The following is a 13,943-nucleotide window of genomic DNA, read 5'->3' on the forward strand; positions in this document are numbered from 1 at the left end:
TAGCGAGAGGTGAACTTGATTCAAATGATCAAGATGCAGAATCAGTTTGGGTAGAGATAAGAATTAACAAAGTTAAAAGATCACTTGTGGGAATCATTTATAGGCCCCGAACAATATTCAGAATCTCCGACACAGTACACAGGAATATTAATGGGGTCTTGTAAAAACATACTGCAATAATCACGGGTGATTTTAACATTCATGTACAAAGAAGAACAAAGAGCCATGCAGCACAGTAACAGGCCCTTCGGCCCACCAAGCCTGCGGCGACGACTCATTCTTATTCAGACCCAGTACTTCTGGCTCATACGCAGTTTCTATTCCTCTGTTCATCTCGCGTTCATGTTTCTATCAAAATAAACCTTGAATATTGGGAACGTGCCTGCTTCCGTCAACTTCACTGGCTGTGCATTCGAGGCACTCACCACTCTCTGTGTGAAAACTTTCCCCGCACGTATCCTCTAAACTTTTCCCCTCTTGCCTTGAAACTGTCCTGTCTTACACTTGATCTTTCCACCCTGGGGAAAAGACTCCAACTATCAACCATATATCTGCCTCTATCAGGTCACCCCTCAGCCTCCGTCTTTCTAGTGAAAACAATCCGAGTTTATTCAACTTCTCTTCATACCTTAACCAGACCAGGCAACATCCTTGTAAACCTTCTTTGTACCTTCTCCAAAGCAGCCACATCCTTCTGGTTGTCTGATGATCAGCACGGCACGCAATATTCCATGTTGGGCCTAACTAAAGTTTAATACAGCTGTAACATAACTTGCCAACTTTTATACTTGATGCCCTGGCCAATGAAGCAAGCATGCTGCATGCCTTGTGGACCAAGTTATCCACCTGTGTTACCACTTTCAGGGATCAGTGGACAAGTACGCACAGATCCATCTGTATGTCAATGCTCCTGTTATTTTTTTAAGACAGGGAAGGCTGGGGGACGACCATGTGGACTTGTATCAAATTATAGAAATAAACCTTTCCTCTTGGTTTTAGGAGTCAATAACCAGGGGCATCGATTTAAGGCATTGGGGAGGAGTTTCAGAGGAGAATTGAAGATGGCACAGTGGTTAGCATTGCTGCCTCACAACGTCAGGGACCTTTGTTTAATTCTGGCCTCGGGTGACTGCCTGTGTGGAGCTTGCATGTTCCCCCCATGTGCGCGTGTTTCCGTCAGGTACTCTGGTTTCCTCCCACAGTCCAAAGATGTGTAGGTTAGGTGGATCGACCATGCTAAATTATCATTTCGTGTCTCAAGATATGTAGTTTGTGGATTTGCCATGGTAAATGTCCAGTGATAAGCAGTTGTGTGGGCCTGGATTTTTCGGAGAGTCAGTGCAGAGTCGATGAGGCGATTGGGCACCTTCTGCACAGTGGGGATTCTATGGTTCTGTGGAGAAGTTTTTTCACCCAGAGGGTGGTGGGAATCTGGATCTCACTGTCTGAAAGGGTGGTGGAGTCAGGAACACTCGCAATATTTAAGAAGCATTCAGACAAGCACTTGAAATGCCGGAGCAGACAAGGCTATGGAGCAAGTGCTGGAAATGGATTAGAATAGATTGCTGCTTGATGGGTGACACAGACACGATGGGCCGAAGGGCCTCTTTCTGTGCTGAAAAACACTATAAAGGCCCAGGGGTTGGAAGTTATGAACCAGAACCTGAATTTCCACTGATTCCTGTGATTTCTCTCTCTGTGATCCCAATGCAGTGGAATGTCAATCACATTGATTTTTGTGCCCTGGGTGTAGGGGAATAATGTGATGGTGACTCTATGAGGACCTGTTCACATGCTTACAGGGGACACACGTCACCCAGTCACACAACCCTTGATTTGTGAGGAAGAGTAAAGAGTGAATGGAGGCAATTGTTAAGATGCAGACCAGAAACTCCAAGGTGTTTTGTGAAGTTAGCCTGGGCCCTCGGTTTTACATTTGATTTTGGCATTGATGAGCATGAGGTGTTTCACTCCAGGTATGAATCAAGTGACACACTAGGATGCTTTTATCAAACACAGTTTATTTAAGAATGCAGTTAGAATATAACAACAAGAATTAGCATAACCTTTCCCAATTGCAAGACTTAAACATGACACAGTATAACTCTTCACAGCGAGCTATCTCTGTTGTTCCAATATAATGCAATACCCACAGACATACAGCCTTTTCCAACATTAGTTAGCACAAAAAACAAGTATGCTCATGTGTTGCCGATTTCCAGCTTTTAAACACTTGCGGAGAGCCAACAGACAATTGTTTTCAGAGAAGAATGTCGCCTCCGAACAGCCCAACCGCAGAGAGGTAACCCCGTCCCTGACAGCTTCCAACACAGCAACACTTAAACAGAAAAAACTCCAACTTCAGAGAGGGAAACAGCACTGCTGTTTGTCTTAACTTCAAGCAGCTTCTGAAAGCAGAATTGAAACTAGAATGCTCTGTGAAAAATAGCTGTCCCTCAGTCACATGACATAACCTGTCAATCACCCGCAATCAAGCTCTACTCTGCCATCCCAGGGAAAACACTGAAACAACAGAACACTGCATTAGTTCAGAGTAAAATCAACATGATGTCAATTATACTGCTTCAGTAACAATAAAGGAAACCGGCTACAGATAGCACGGTGCCGACAACATAACCTGCAGAGAAACATGATTAAAATAGAAACTAGAAGCAGGAGTCGGCCATTCGGCCCTTCGAGCCTGATCCACCATTCATTTTGTTCATGGCTGATCATCAAATTCAATATCCTTCAATATTCAGTATATTTCTTCAAGACATAGTTTGTAACAAAATGTACATTCCAACATGTCCTTTAGCCGGTTCCATGTGACCGGTGATGGGTACACAAGCTCTATGTGTTGCAGGTGCCGGAGGGTCTCCTGTGCCCATCCATTTGACCGCTCGCTCTCCGCTCCACAACCAGTATCACAATCAGCGATTTCCCACCCTGCCTGTTGATCTCCCAGCTCCAGTGCTGCTGCTACTCGGTGTAAGGATGGCAAGATCTGGACGCTGCCACCATTTGTAGTTCATTTCCTGACGTTTCGTGCTCTCTTCTACAGGCACATGAAGTTCCATTGTTACTCTCCCATCAAAGACACAAGCCTATGCTGGTTAGGTGATAGAAAATAGGAAGACTTTTCTATCACCTAGATGGGCAAGAATATCAGAAGAATGGAACACCAACAACCTTCAGATTCCCTCCCAAGCCAGACACCAACCTGACTTGGAATATATTGCTTTTCCATCACTGATGTGGGATCATAATCCTGAATGTCCCTTCCTAAAGGCATTGTACCAGAGGGTCTTCAGAATTTAACAAGATGGTTCACCATCCCCTTCTCAAGGACAGTTGTGGATGGGAACAAGTGTTGGCATTGCCAGTGACACCATCATCCCATGAATTAAGAAAGACCAGTGCTACCCACTGAAGGGATGGGTAATTGTGCCCAAACATAGTTACAGATGAGAGACACACAGCTGCTACAGGGCAATTGGAGTGACCATTGAGCAGGCCATAAGGTTTCTAAAGATAGATCTGATGGAGCCCTTCAATATACCCAGCAAGGGTCTCAAATGTCCAGGTGTTGTGCTGTGTTCCATACAACCTGGATCCAGAATGGAGAAGCTTTGAAGAAAGTGTGATGCAATACAATGTTGACCAGATGCTTCATGATGAGGAACCCCATGGACCACAGGCCAGGGACATGGGATATGTATCAGGGAGGATAGAGATTCAGTGATACAGACATGTTTTGCATGAGTCTCCCACACAGCCATTCAGTGTAATAAATCTTCCACCATCTCCAGCACTGTTGCTGTTTCTGTGAATGTTTTATAATTTCCCTGGAGCCGTCACTACATGAAACAAAGGCATTGGAATTGTATTGACCTCATTCAGTGCTGTATTTCCCATCTCACATTCCCAGTGAACTGTTAAAGACCCAGTAATATGGTGAAGGATTTTTTTAGTGATGCTCCATCTCTGAATTTATTGAAAATACATACATAACAAAGTGACCAGTAACAACAAAGTATAACCTTGTGAAGCCCAAGGAAGCAACCCCACCATGACAACCACCCCCATCCCCGCATTTTCCGCCGAGCTGCAGGCAGGATCTTTACCTCTCCTGTGAGAATTTTGATGACCATGGCTTTTGTCCTCGGATTTCCTGAGTCCTGGAAGGATCCGGCCAACTGCGGGTCGTCTGCACAGATGCTGGAGTTGTCTCTGTCATCATAGCTTCGTGAGGTGCTTGTGCCACAGTCGGAGCAGAAGAGGACCCACTGCTCACACCAGGGGCATCCTGAGATGAGCTCCCAAATGTTGCAGGCAGCCGCTCCTCTATCCATTCAGGGCAAACTGGACCATCCCTGCTCAGCTGGGACGTCTTGACAGTTACTCCAGGCACATTTTCCCACCCCTCCTGCAGCCCGTGTTCCACAGAGCTCATGGAGTTGGTGAGAACATGCAGGTTCATGTGTATTTCCTGTGGGTGATAGGCTGGATGTGACTCTCCATGAAGGTCACCAATCTCTCTGTGGATGATGCTATTTGTGCTCATACCTGAGACATGGTAACACTGCTGGCCTGGACTGACTCCTCCATCCTTTGTGTATGGATACACACAGCCTTTGGAAACTCCACCAGATGTTAAAATACCTTGCGCTGCAGCTCCAGTATCTGCTGTACAGTCACATTTCATCTTCCTGAAGCTGCCAATGACCTGTTCTCTCGAGTGTGAGTGAACTCAGCTATTCCTTCCTCCATCAGCTGTTCGGGTTTGTGTGTAATCTCCTGTGCTGCCAGATTGTAACCCCTTTGCTACTCGTGTGAGACAGTATCTGCTCTGGTGGAGGTCATGGGGAATAATATGACAGTCCATCCTCTGACGTACCCTCCTCATCTTCAGAGCTGCACGCCTGTCTCCCGCTCACCGCAGCTGTTGTTTTGTATGAGAGAGTGAAGAATGTTAGAGGGTAATGCACATTTCAGCATGTCCTACAGACTGTTCCTAATAAAGAACAATACAGCACAGGAACAGGCCCTTCGGCCCTCCAAGCCCGTGCCGCTCCCTGGTCCAAACTAGACCATTCTTTTGTATCCCTCCATTCCCACTCCATTCATGTGGCTATCTAGATAAGTCTTAAATGTTCCCAGTGTGCCCGCCTCCACCACCTTGCCCGGCAGCGCATTCCAGGCCCCCACCACCCTCTGTGTAAAATACATCCTTCTGATATCCGTGTTAAACCTCCCGGCCCCCACCCCTCCCCCGAACCTATGACCCCTCGTGAACGTCACCACCGACCTGGGAAAAAGCTTCCCCCGTTCACCCTATCTATGCCTTTCATAATTTTATACACCTCTATTAGGTCACCCCTCATCCTCCGTCTTTCCAGTGAGAACAGCCCCAGTTTACCCAATCTCTCCTCATAACTAAGCCCTTCCATACCAGGCAACATCCTGGTAAACCTCCTCTGCACTCTCTCTAAAGCCTCCACGTCCTTCTGGTAGGGTGGCGACCAGAACTGGACGCAGTATTCCAAATGCGGCCGAACCAACGTTCTATACATCTGCAACATCAGACCCCAACTTTTATACTCAATGCCCCGTTCTATAAAGGCAAGCATGCCATATGCCTTCTTCACTACCTTCTCCACCTGAGACGTCACCTTCAAGGATCTGTGGACTTGCACACCCAAGTCCCTGTGCGTATCTACACCCTTTATGGTTCTGCCATTTATCGTATAGCTCCCCCCTACGTTAGTTCTACCAAAATGCATCACTTCGCATTTATCTGGATTGAACTCCATCTTCCATTTCTTTGCCCAAATTTCCAGCCTATCTATATCCTTCTGTAGCCTCTGACAATGTTCCTCACTATCTGCAAGTCCAGCCATTTTTGTGTCGTCTGCAAACTTACTGATCATCCCAGTTACACCTTCTTCCAGATCGTTTATATAAATCACAAACAGCAGAGGTCCCAATACAGAGCCCTGCGGAACACCACTAGTAAGAAGTTTAACAACACCAGGTTAAAGTCCAACAGGTTTATTTGGGAGCAAAAGCCACACAAGCTTTCGAAGCTCTAAGCCCCTTCTTCAGGTGAGTGGGAATTCTGTTCACAAACAGAGCTTATAAAGACACAGACTCAATTTACATGAATAATGGTTGGAATGCGAATACCTACAACTAATCAAGTCTTTAAGAAACAAAACAATGGGAGTGGAGAGAGCATCAAGACAGGCTAAAAAGATGTGTATTGTCTCCAGACAAGACAGCCAGTGAAACTCTGCAGGTCCACGCATACCAGTCCAACGCCGGCATCTCCACATCAACACCACTAGTCACAGGCATCCAGCCAGAAAAAGACCCTTCCACTACCACCCTCTGTCTTCTGTGACCAAGCCAGTTCTCCACCCATCTAACCACCTCCCCCTTTATCCCATGAGATCCAACCTTTTGCACCAACCTACCATGAGTGACTTTGTCAAACGCTTTACTAAAGTCCATATAGACGACATCCACGGCCCTTCCCTCGTCAACCATTCTAGTCACTTCTTCAAAAAATTCCACCAGTTTAGAGAGGCATGACCTCCCTCTCACAAAACCATGCTGACTGTCGTTAATGAGTTTATTTCTTTCTAAATGCGCATACATCCTATCTCTAAGAATCCTCTCCAACAACTTCCCGACCACTGACGTCAAGCTCACCGGCCTATAATTTCCCGGGTTATCCTTCCTACCCTTCTTAAATAACGGGACCACATTAGCTATCCTCCATTCCTCTGGGACCTCACCTGTGTCCAGTGACGAGACAAAGATTTGCGTCAGAGGCCCAGCGATTTCATCTCTCGTCTCCCCGAGCAGCCTTGGATAGATTCCATCAGGCCCTGGGGATTTGTCAGTCTTTATATTCCCTAAAAAACCTAACACTTCCTCCCTTGTAATGGAGATTTTCTCTAACGAGTCAACACTCCCCTCCGAGCCACTCCCAGTCAACACATCCCTCTCCTTTGTGAATACCGATGCAAAGTATTCATTTAGGATCTCCCCTACTTCTTTGGGCTGGAAGCCTAATTCCCCACTTTTGTCCCTGAGATGTCTGATTTTTTTCCCTGACAACCCTTTTGCTCCTAACCTATGAATAAAATGCCTTGGGATTCTCCTTAATCCTGTCTGCCAAGGACATTTCGTGACCCCTTTTTGCCCTTCTAATTCCTCGTTTGAGTTCATTCCTACTTTCTTTGTATTCCTCCAGAGCTCCCTCCGTTTTGAGCTGCCTGGACCTAACGTACGCCACTCTTTTCTTTATGACCAATCGCTCATTTTCCCTGGTTATCCACGGTTCTCGAATCCTACCCTTCCTATCCTTCTTTACCTGCACATGCCTATCCTGCAGCCCTAAGAACTGTTCCTTAAAAGACTCCCACATCCAGATGTGTATTTACCCTCAAACAGCCTCTCCCAATCAACAGCTGCCAAATTCTGCCTAATCCCACTAAAGTTAGCCTTCCCCCAATCCAACACCTTACCCTTGGGACACCACTCATCCTTTTCCATCACTATCCGAAAGCTAACAGAATTGTGGTCACTATTTGCCACATGTTCCCCTACGAAAACTTTGAAGACCTGACCGGGCTCATTCCCCAGTACCAGGTCCAGTATAGTCCCCTCTCTAGTCGGGCTATCTACATATTGTTCCAAAGAACCTTCCTGTACGCATTTTACAAATGCCTCCCCATTCAGACTCCCAGCCCTACGCGATTTCCAGTCTATACCAGGGAAATTGAAGTCTCCCACCACAACAACCCTATTTTTCCTGCACCTATCCATTATCTCCTGACATATCCGTTCTTCCACTTCCCTTGGGCTGTTGGGGGGCCTGTAGTATACCCCCAACATAGTCACTGTGCCCTTCCTGTTTCTGAGCTCCACCCGCAGTGACTCGTTACACGACCCCTCTGAATTGTCCTCCCTCTGCACCGCTGTAATATGCTCTCTAACTAATACTGCTACTCCCCCACCTCTTGGCTCCTCCTCTGTCTTGCCTAAAACACTTGTACCCCGGAATATTCAGCTGCCAGTCCTGTCCCTCTTTCAACGAAGTCTCTGTCACCGCAAGCACATCCAAATTCCTCGTAAGCGTTAAGGCCCTAAGTTCGTCTGTCTTACCTGCTACGCTCCTTGCATTGAAGTAGATGCACTCCAGACCTCCAGGCCCAGTGGAGATGCCGGCGTTGGACTGGGGTAAACGCAGTAAGAAGTTTAACAACACTACGTTAAAGTCCTAGTTTAAAGTTTCCCCAATGTACCAATGTCCCGAGGCATGGTACATTGGGGAAACCATGCAGACACTACAACAACGGATGAATGAACAGCGCTCGACAATCACCAGGCAAGACTATTCTCTTCCTGTTGGGGAGCACTTCAGCGGTCACGGGTATTTGGCCTCTGATATTTGCGCAAGTGTTCTCCAAGGCGGCCTTCACAAGACACAAGAGCGCAGAGTCGCTGAGCAGAAACTGAGAGAACAGAACCTTGTGCATGAATCGCAAAAGCTCAGTTTGCAGGTGCAGCAGGTGATCAAGAAGGCAAATGGAATGTTGGCCTTTATCGCGAAAGGGATGGAGTATAAAAGCAGGGCGGTTTTGCTGCAATTGTACAGAGTACTGGTGAGGCCGCAACTGGAGTACTGTGTGCAATTTTGGTCCCCTTATTTGCGGAAGGATGTATTGGCCTTGGAGGGAGTACAGAGAAGGTTCACCAGGTTGATACCGGAGACGAGGGGTGTAGCTTATGAGGAGAATTGAGTAGATTGGGCCTGTACTCGTTGGAGTTTAGAAGGCCGAGGGGAGATCTTATAGAGACATATAAGATGAAGAAGGGGCTGGACAGGGTCGGGGCAGAGAGATTCATTCCACTTAGAAAGGAAACAAGAACTAGAGGACACAGCCTCAAAATAAGGGGGAGTCAGTTTAGGACAGAGTTGAGGAGGAACCTCTTCTCTCGGAGGGTAGTGAATCTCTGGAATTCTCTGCCCATTGAAGCAGTGGAGTCTACCTCGTTAAATATGTTTAAGTCACAGGGAGATAGATTTCTGATCAATAAGGGAATTAAGGGTTATGGAGAGCGGGTGGGTAAGTGGAACTAAACCACGATCAGATCAGCCATGATCTTATTGAATGGCGGGGCAGGCTCGAGGGGCAAGATGGCCTACTCCTCCTATTTCTTATGTTCTTATAGCCAAGTTCCGCACACATGAGGACTGCCTCAACCGGGATCTTGGGTTCATGTCACACTATTTGTAACTCCCACAGCTTGTCTGGACTTGCAGAATCTCACTGGCTGTCCTGTCTGGAGACAATACACATCTCTTTAACCTGTGCTTAATGCTTCCTCCATTCACATTGTGTGTACCTTTAAGACTTGATTATCTGTAAAGACTGCATTCCAATCATTATTCTGTAAATTGAGTTTGTGTCTCTGTATGCCCTGTTTGTGAGCATTTGTGCACTCCACCTGACGAAGGGGCAGCGCTCCGAAAGCTAGTGGCATTTGCGACCAAATAAACCTGTTGGACTTTAACCTGGTGCTGTTAAACTTCTGACTGTTCCTAACCCAGAGCTCCATGTGACCAATGATGAACACACAAGCTCCAAGTTATGGACTCAGCAGCAGAGTCTCTTCTGTGCCCATCCATTCACTCACTCACTCTCTCTGGATCCACAACCCATCTCACCATCAGCGATTTGCCCACCCAGCCTCCAGGTCTCCCAGCTCCAGCACTGCATCTTCCATTGGCATAAGGATGACACAATCCAGACACTGTCACTCTTGGCTCCTTCTCTGAAGCTGTGTGCCCTCTTTTACAAGCACATAAATTTCCATTGATAGTCACCTATCAAAGACACACACAAAGCCTATGATGCTGCCAGACTGCCCATCATGGGACCACCAGGATGGTCACTCAGTGTCGGCAGTGCAGCAATCATCTCTGACTGACCGGAACCCTTCACAGAGAGGCTGACATGTTCCTGAAGATTGATGCTGCTGTTTGGACATTGCCAGTATCTGGGTGGAGATGTTCTTTCCACAATTTCTCTTTCATCCTTATTCACATATCAGCCTGTAAGTTTAACACACTCCTTGTCAGAACATATCAGGTTATTGATCCTTTTGCCTCACGGCAGCCACGTGCTGCCTGCTCAGGCCCTTGGCAGTTTCTATCCAGACTTGCTTGGGTTGATGTGACAGGACTCCTCCTCCACTCCTGAGGGAACAGAACCTCCCTCCAAACCGATATATCCTTGAGAATTTCCAGGGTAATGTCAGCGAATTGGGTTTAATCTGCCTTCTGCCATTTCAGCCCTTTGTTCATTAACCAGGGCTCCCTCACTGCTCCCTACAGAGCCTTTGAAAGTGCTGCTGGCTGCCTTTTAATCTGGTGCCAGCTTTGCCTGAACGGGGTCTTCCCCTGCAGCCAGTGGTTAAGCTCTGGAATGCACAGTGTTTTGGGGGGAAGGTGGGGGAATGACACTTAGTGAGTTGCTCATTCGGAGAGTCAGTGCAGACACAATGGGCCGAATGGCCTCCTCCTGCTCTGTAACAATTCTGTGATTCTGCCTGAGTGCACGGATTCCCCTCACCTGTCAGATATTAATGTGCCTGTTTGGTTATATGTGGAGTTGGTTAGTTCATTTGGTTTAGAGTGTGATGTAGAATGATGCTAAATTTGAGGGTTTGGTCCTCTTACCGGCTGTGGGGTTCATGGAATCCCATCTCCTCCCATTGCCGCACGTTTATTAAGTTGTATCCCTGAAGCTACATGTAATAAATTGTCTCTCTCTATTGGAGAGAAATACAAAGAAAATTACAACACAGGAACAGGCCCTTCGGCCCTCCAAGACTGCACCGACCATGCTGCCCGACTTAACTAATACCCCCTACCCTTCCAGGGACCATATCCCTCTATTCCCATCCTATTCATGTACTTGTCAAGACGCCCCTGAAACGTCACCACCATATCCGCTTCCACTACCTCCCCTGGCAACGTGTTCCAGGCGCCCACTACTCTGTGTAAAAAATCTGCCTCGTACATCTCCTTTAAATCTTGCCCCTTGCACCTTAAACCTATGCCCCCTCGTAATTGACTCTTCCACCCTGTGAAAAAGCTTCCGACTATCCACTCTGTCCATGCCTCTCATAATCTTGTAGACCTCTATCAGGTCTCCCCTCAACCTCCGTCGCTCCAGTGAGAACAAACCAAGTTTCTCCAACCTCTCCTCATAGCTAATGCCCTCCATACCAGGCAACATCCTGGTAAATCTTTTCTGTACCCTCTCCAAAGCCTCCACATCCTTCTGGTAGAGTGGCAACCAGAATTGAACACTATATTCTAAGTGCAGCCGAACGAAGGTTCTATAAAGCTGCAACATGACTTGCCAATTTTAAAACGCAATGCGCCAGCCGATGAAGGCAAGCATGCCGTATGCTTTCTTGACTACCTTCTCCACCTGCATTGCCACTTTCAGTGATCTGTGGACCTGTTCACCCAGATCCCTTTGCCTATCAGTATTAACATTTTATTGAGGACTATGGCTACTGACACTGTCCACACTGCAACATCACCAACTTCCAGTTGAAATATCGATACATTTCCAACCATTATTTTTGCAGAATTCTTACGGAGCACAATGGGGCCATTTGGCCCATCGTGTCTGCACCAGCTCACCAAATTAGCATTAGGAATTTGTGTCATTCTCCAGCGTTTTTCTCGTATCCTGGCCCATTGTTTATATTCAAATAATCATCTAATTCCTTTTTGACTGCTTCAATGCAGCCGACCTCCACCACACTTCCCGGCTGTGAATTCCAGACCCGAACCACTGGCATCGTGAAAAAGGTTTATCTCTCATCATCTTCAACCCCACCACACACTCCATTCCTGAGCCACTGACCATCCCATGTCCCTCCCTGTGACTCAGGGTAAGGACATGGGAATCCTGTGGTCTTCCCTTTCACCATCATCCTTTTTGTCATTTAATGACTCCGGCCCTTCCATTTTGTTCTTTCCTTGTCACTCGCTCATCCCCAGCTCCCGTCACTTAAAACAATTTAATTCACTGCTATTTCCAATTTCTAAGTTTCGCTAATTGAACTGAAACTAAATCGGTTTCTCTCTTCACAGATATTGCCTGACCTGATGAGAGTCTCCAGCATATTTTATTCATATTTCAGATTTAGAGCATGAATAGAATTTTGCTTTCTGTATCAACTGAAGTTGTGTTTCTTGAATGTCCCGCGCTGTACATTATTATTGTTGATGATCTTATTCTTAAAAACAGTGTGGATTTACTCTGATTCCTGTTATTTTTCTCTCTCTGATCTCCAGTCTGAATGTTAATGATCTCTCAGATTCTTGTGCCGAGGACCTGGCCTCTGCTCTCAGTACAAACCGCTCACTGATAGATCTGAATCTGAGTTACAATAAACTGGGAGATTCCGGAGTGAAACTGCTGTCTGTGGCTCTGAGGAATCCGGACTGTAAAATACAGAAACTGCAGTAAGTAGCAGACTGTGTGAGATTGTGTTTATAATAACTGAATATTCAACAATATAATTTCACCACTGGTATTTGTATAAAAAACACTGCCCATTACTATTGGCGTCAGTTATGAATAAGGAAAATTGCTTTTCCTCTGACTCCTGTTGCTTCTCTCTCTGATCCCTGAGCAATGGGATGTCAGTCCCACAGATCCTTATGTCGAGGGAGTGGGGGAATAATGTTATGGATCACCCTCTGAGGTCCACTCCTCCTCCTCAGATGTGCACAGCTCACCCCGGACACAGCATCCATTGACTTGTGAAAAGGGGGAGAGTGAGTGGATGACAGTAAATGGAGGACAGGACATGGTGGTGGAGTCTCGCTGTTAGTAACAGATGTCAGTACAGTAGCGAGAGGTGAACTTGATTCAAATGATCAAGATGCAGAATCAGTTTGGGTAGAGATAAGAATTAGCAAAGTTAAAAGATCACTTGTGGGAATCATTCATAGGCTCCTAACAATATTCAGAATCTCCGACACAGTACACAGGAAAAATAATGGGGTCTTGTAGAAACATTCTGCAATAATCACGGGTGATTTTAACATTCATGGACAAAGATGAACAAAGAGTCATGCAGCACGTAACAGGCCCTTCGGCCCACCAAGCCTGCAGCGACTCCTCATTCTTATTCAGACCCAGTATTTATTGCTCATACGCAGTTTCTATTCCTCTGTTCATCTCCCGTTCATGTTTCTATCAAGATAAACCTTGAACATTGGGAACGTGCCTGCTTCCGTCAACTTCACTGGCTGTGCATTCGAGGCCTCTACCACTCTCTGTGAAAACTTTCCCCGCACGTATCCTCTAAACTTTTCCCCTCTTGCCTTCAAACTGTCCCGTCTTGTAGTTGACCTTTCCACCCTGGGGAAAAGACTCCAACTATCAACCATATATCTGCCTCTATCAGGTCACCCCTCAGCCTCCGTCTTTCCAGTGAAAACAATCCGAGTTTATTCAACTTCTCTTCATACCTTAACCAGACCAGGCAACATCCTTGTAAACCTTCTTTGCACCTTCTCCAAAGCAGCCACATCCTTCTGGTTGTCTGGCGATCAGCATTGCACGCAATATTCCATGCTGAGCCGAACTAAAGTTTAATACAGCTGTAACATAACTTGCCAACTTTTATACTTGATGCCCTGGCCAATGAAGCAAGCATGCTGCATGCCTTGTGGACCAAGTTATCCACCTGTGTTACCACTTTCAGGGATCAGTGGACAAGTACGCACAGATCCATCTGTATGTCAATGCTCCTGTTATTTTTTTCAGACAGGGAAGGCTGGGGGACGACCATGTGGACTTGTATCAAATTATAGAAATAAACCTTTCCCC

General features: G+C 46.4%; 1 protein-coding gene across 6 annotated transcripts in view; it reads left to right on the plus strand.

Moving 5' to 3' along the window:
- Positions 1–13,943, plus strand: part of LOC144486471 (NACHT, LRR and PYD domains-containing protein 3-like) — an 87,728-nt gene that overhangs the window by 52,579 nt on the left and 21,206 nt on the right. For all 6 annotated transcript variants that reach the window (XM_078204511.1, XM_078204510.1, XM_078204515.1 and 3 more), the window contains one exon: positions 12,398–12,568. In XM_078204511.1, coding sequence (XP_078060637.1) covers positions 12,398–12,568 — 171 coding nt within the window. The remainder of the gene's footprint in view (positions 1–12,397; positions 12,569–13,943) is intronic.

The sequence above is a fragment of the Mustelus asterias genome, unplaced genomic scaffold, assembly GCF_964213995.1.
Source record: "Mustelus asterias unplaced genomic scaffold, sMusAst1.hap1.1 HAP1_SCAFFOLD_357, whole genome shotgun sequence".
NCBI classification, from domain to species: Eukaryota; Metazoa; Chordata; class Chondrichthyes; order Carcharhiniformes; family Triakidae; genus Mustelus; species Mustelus asterias.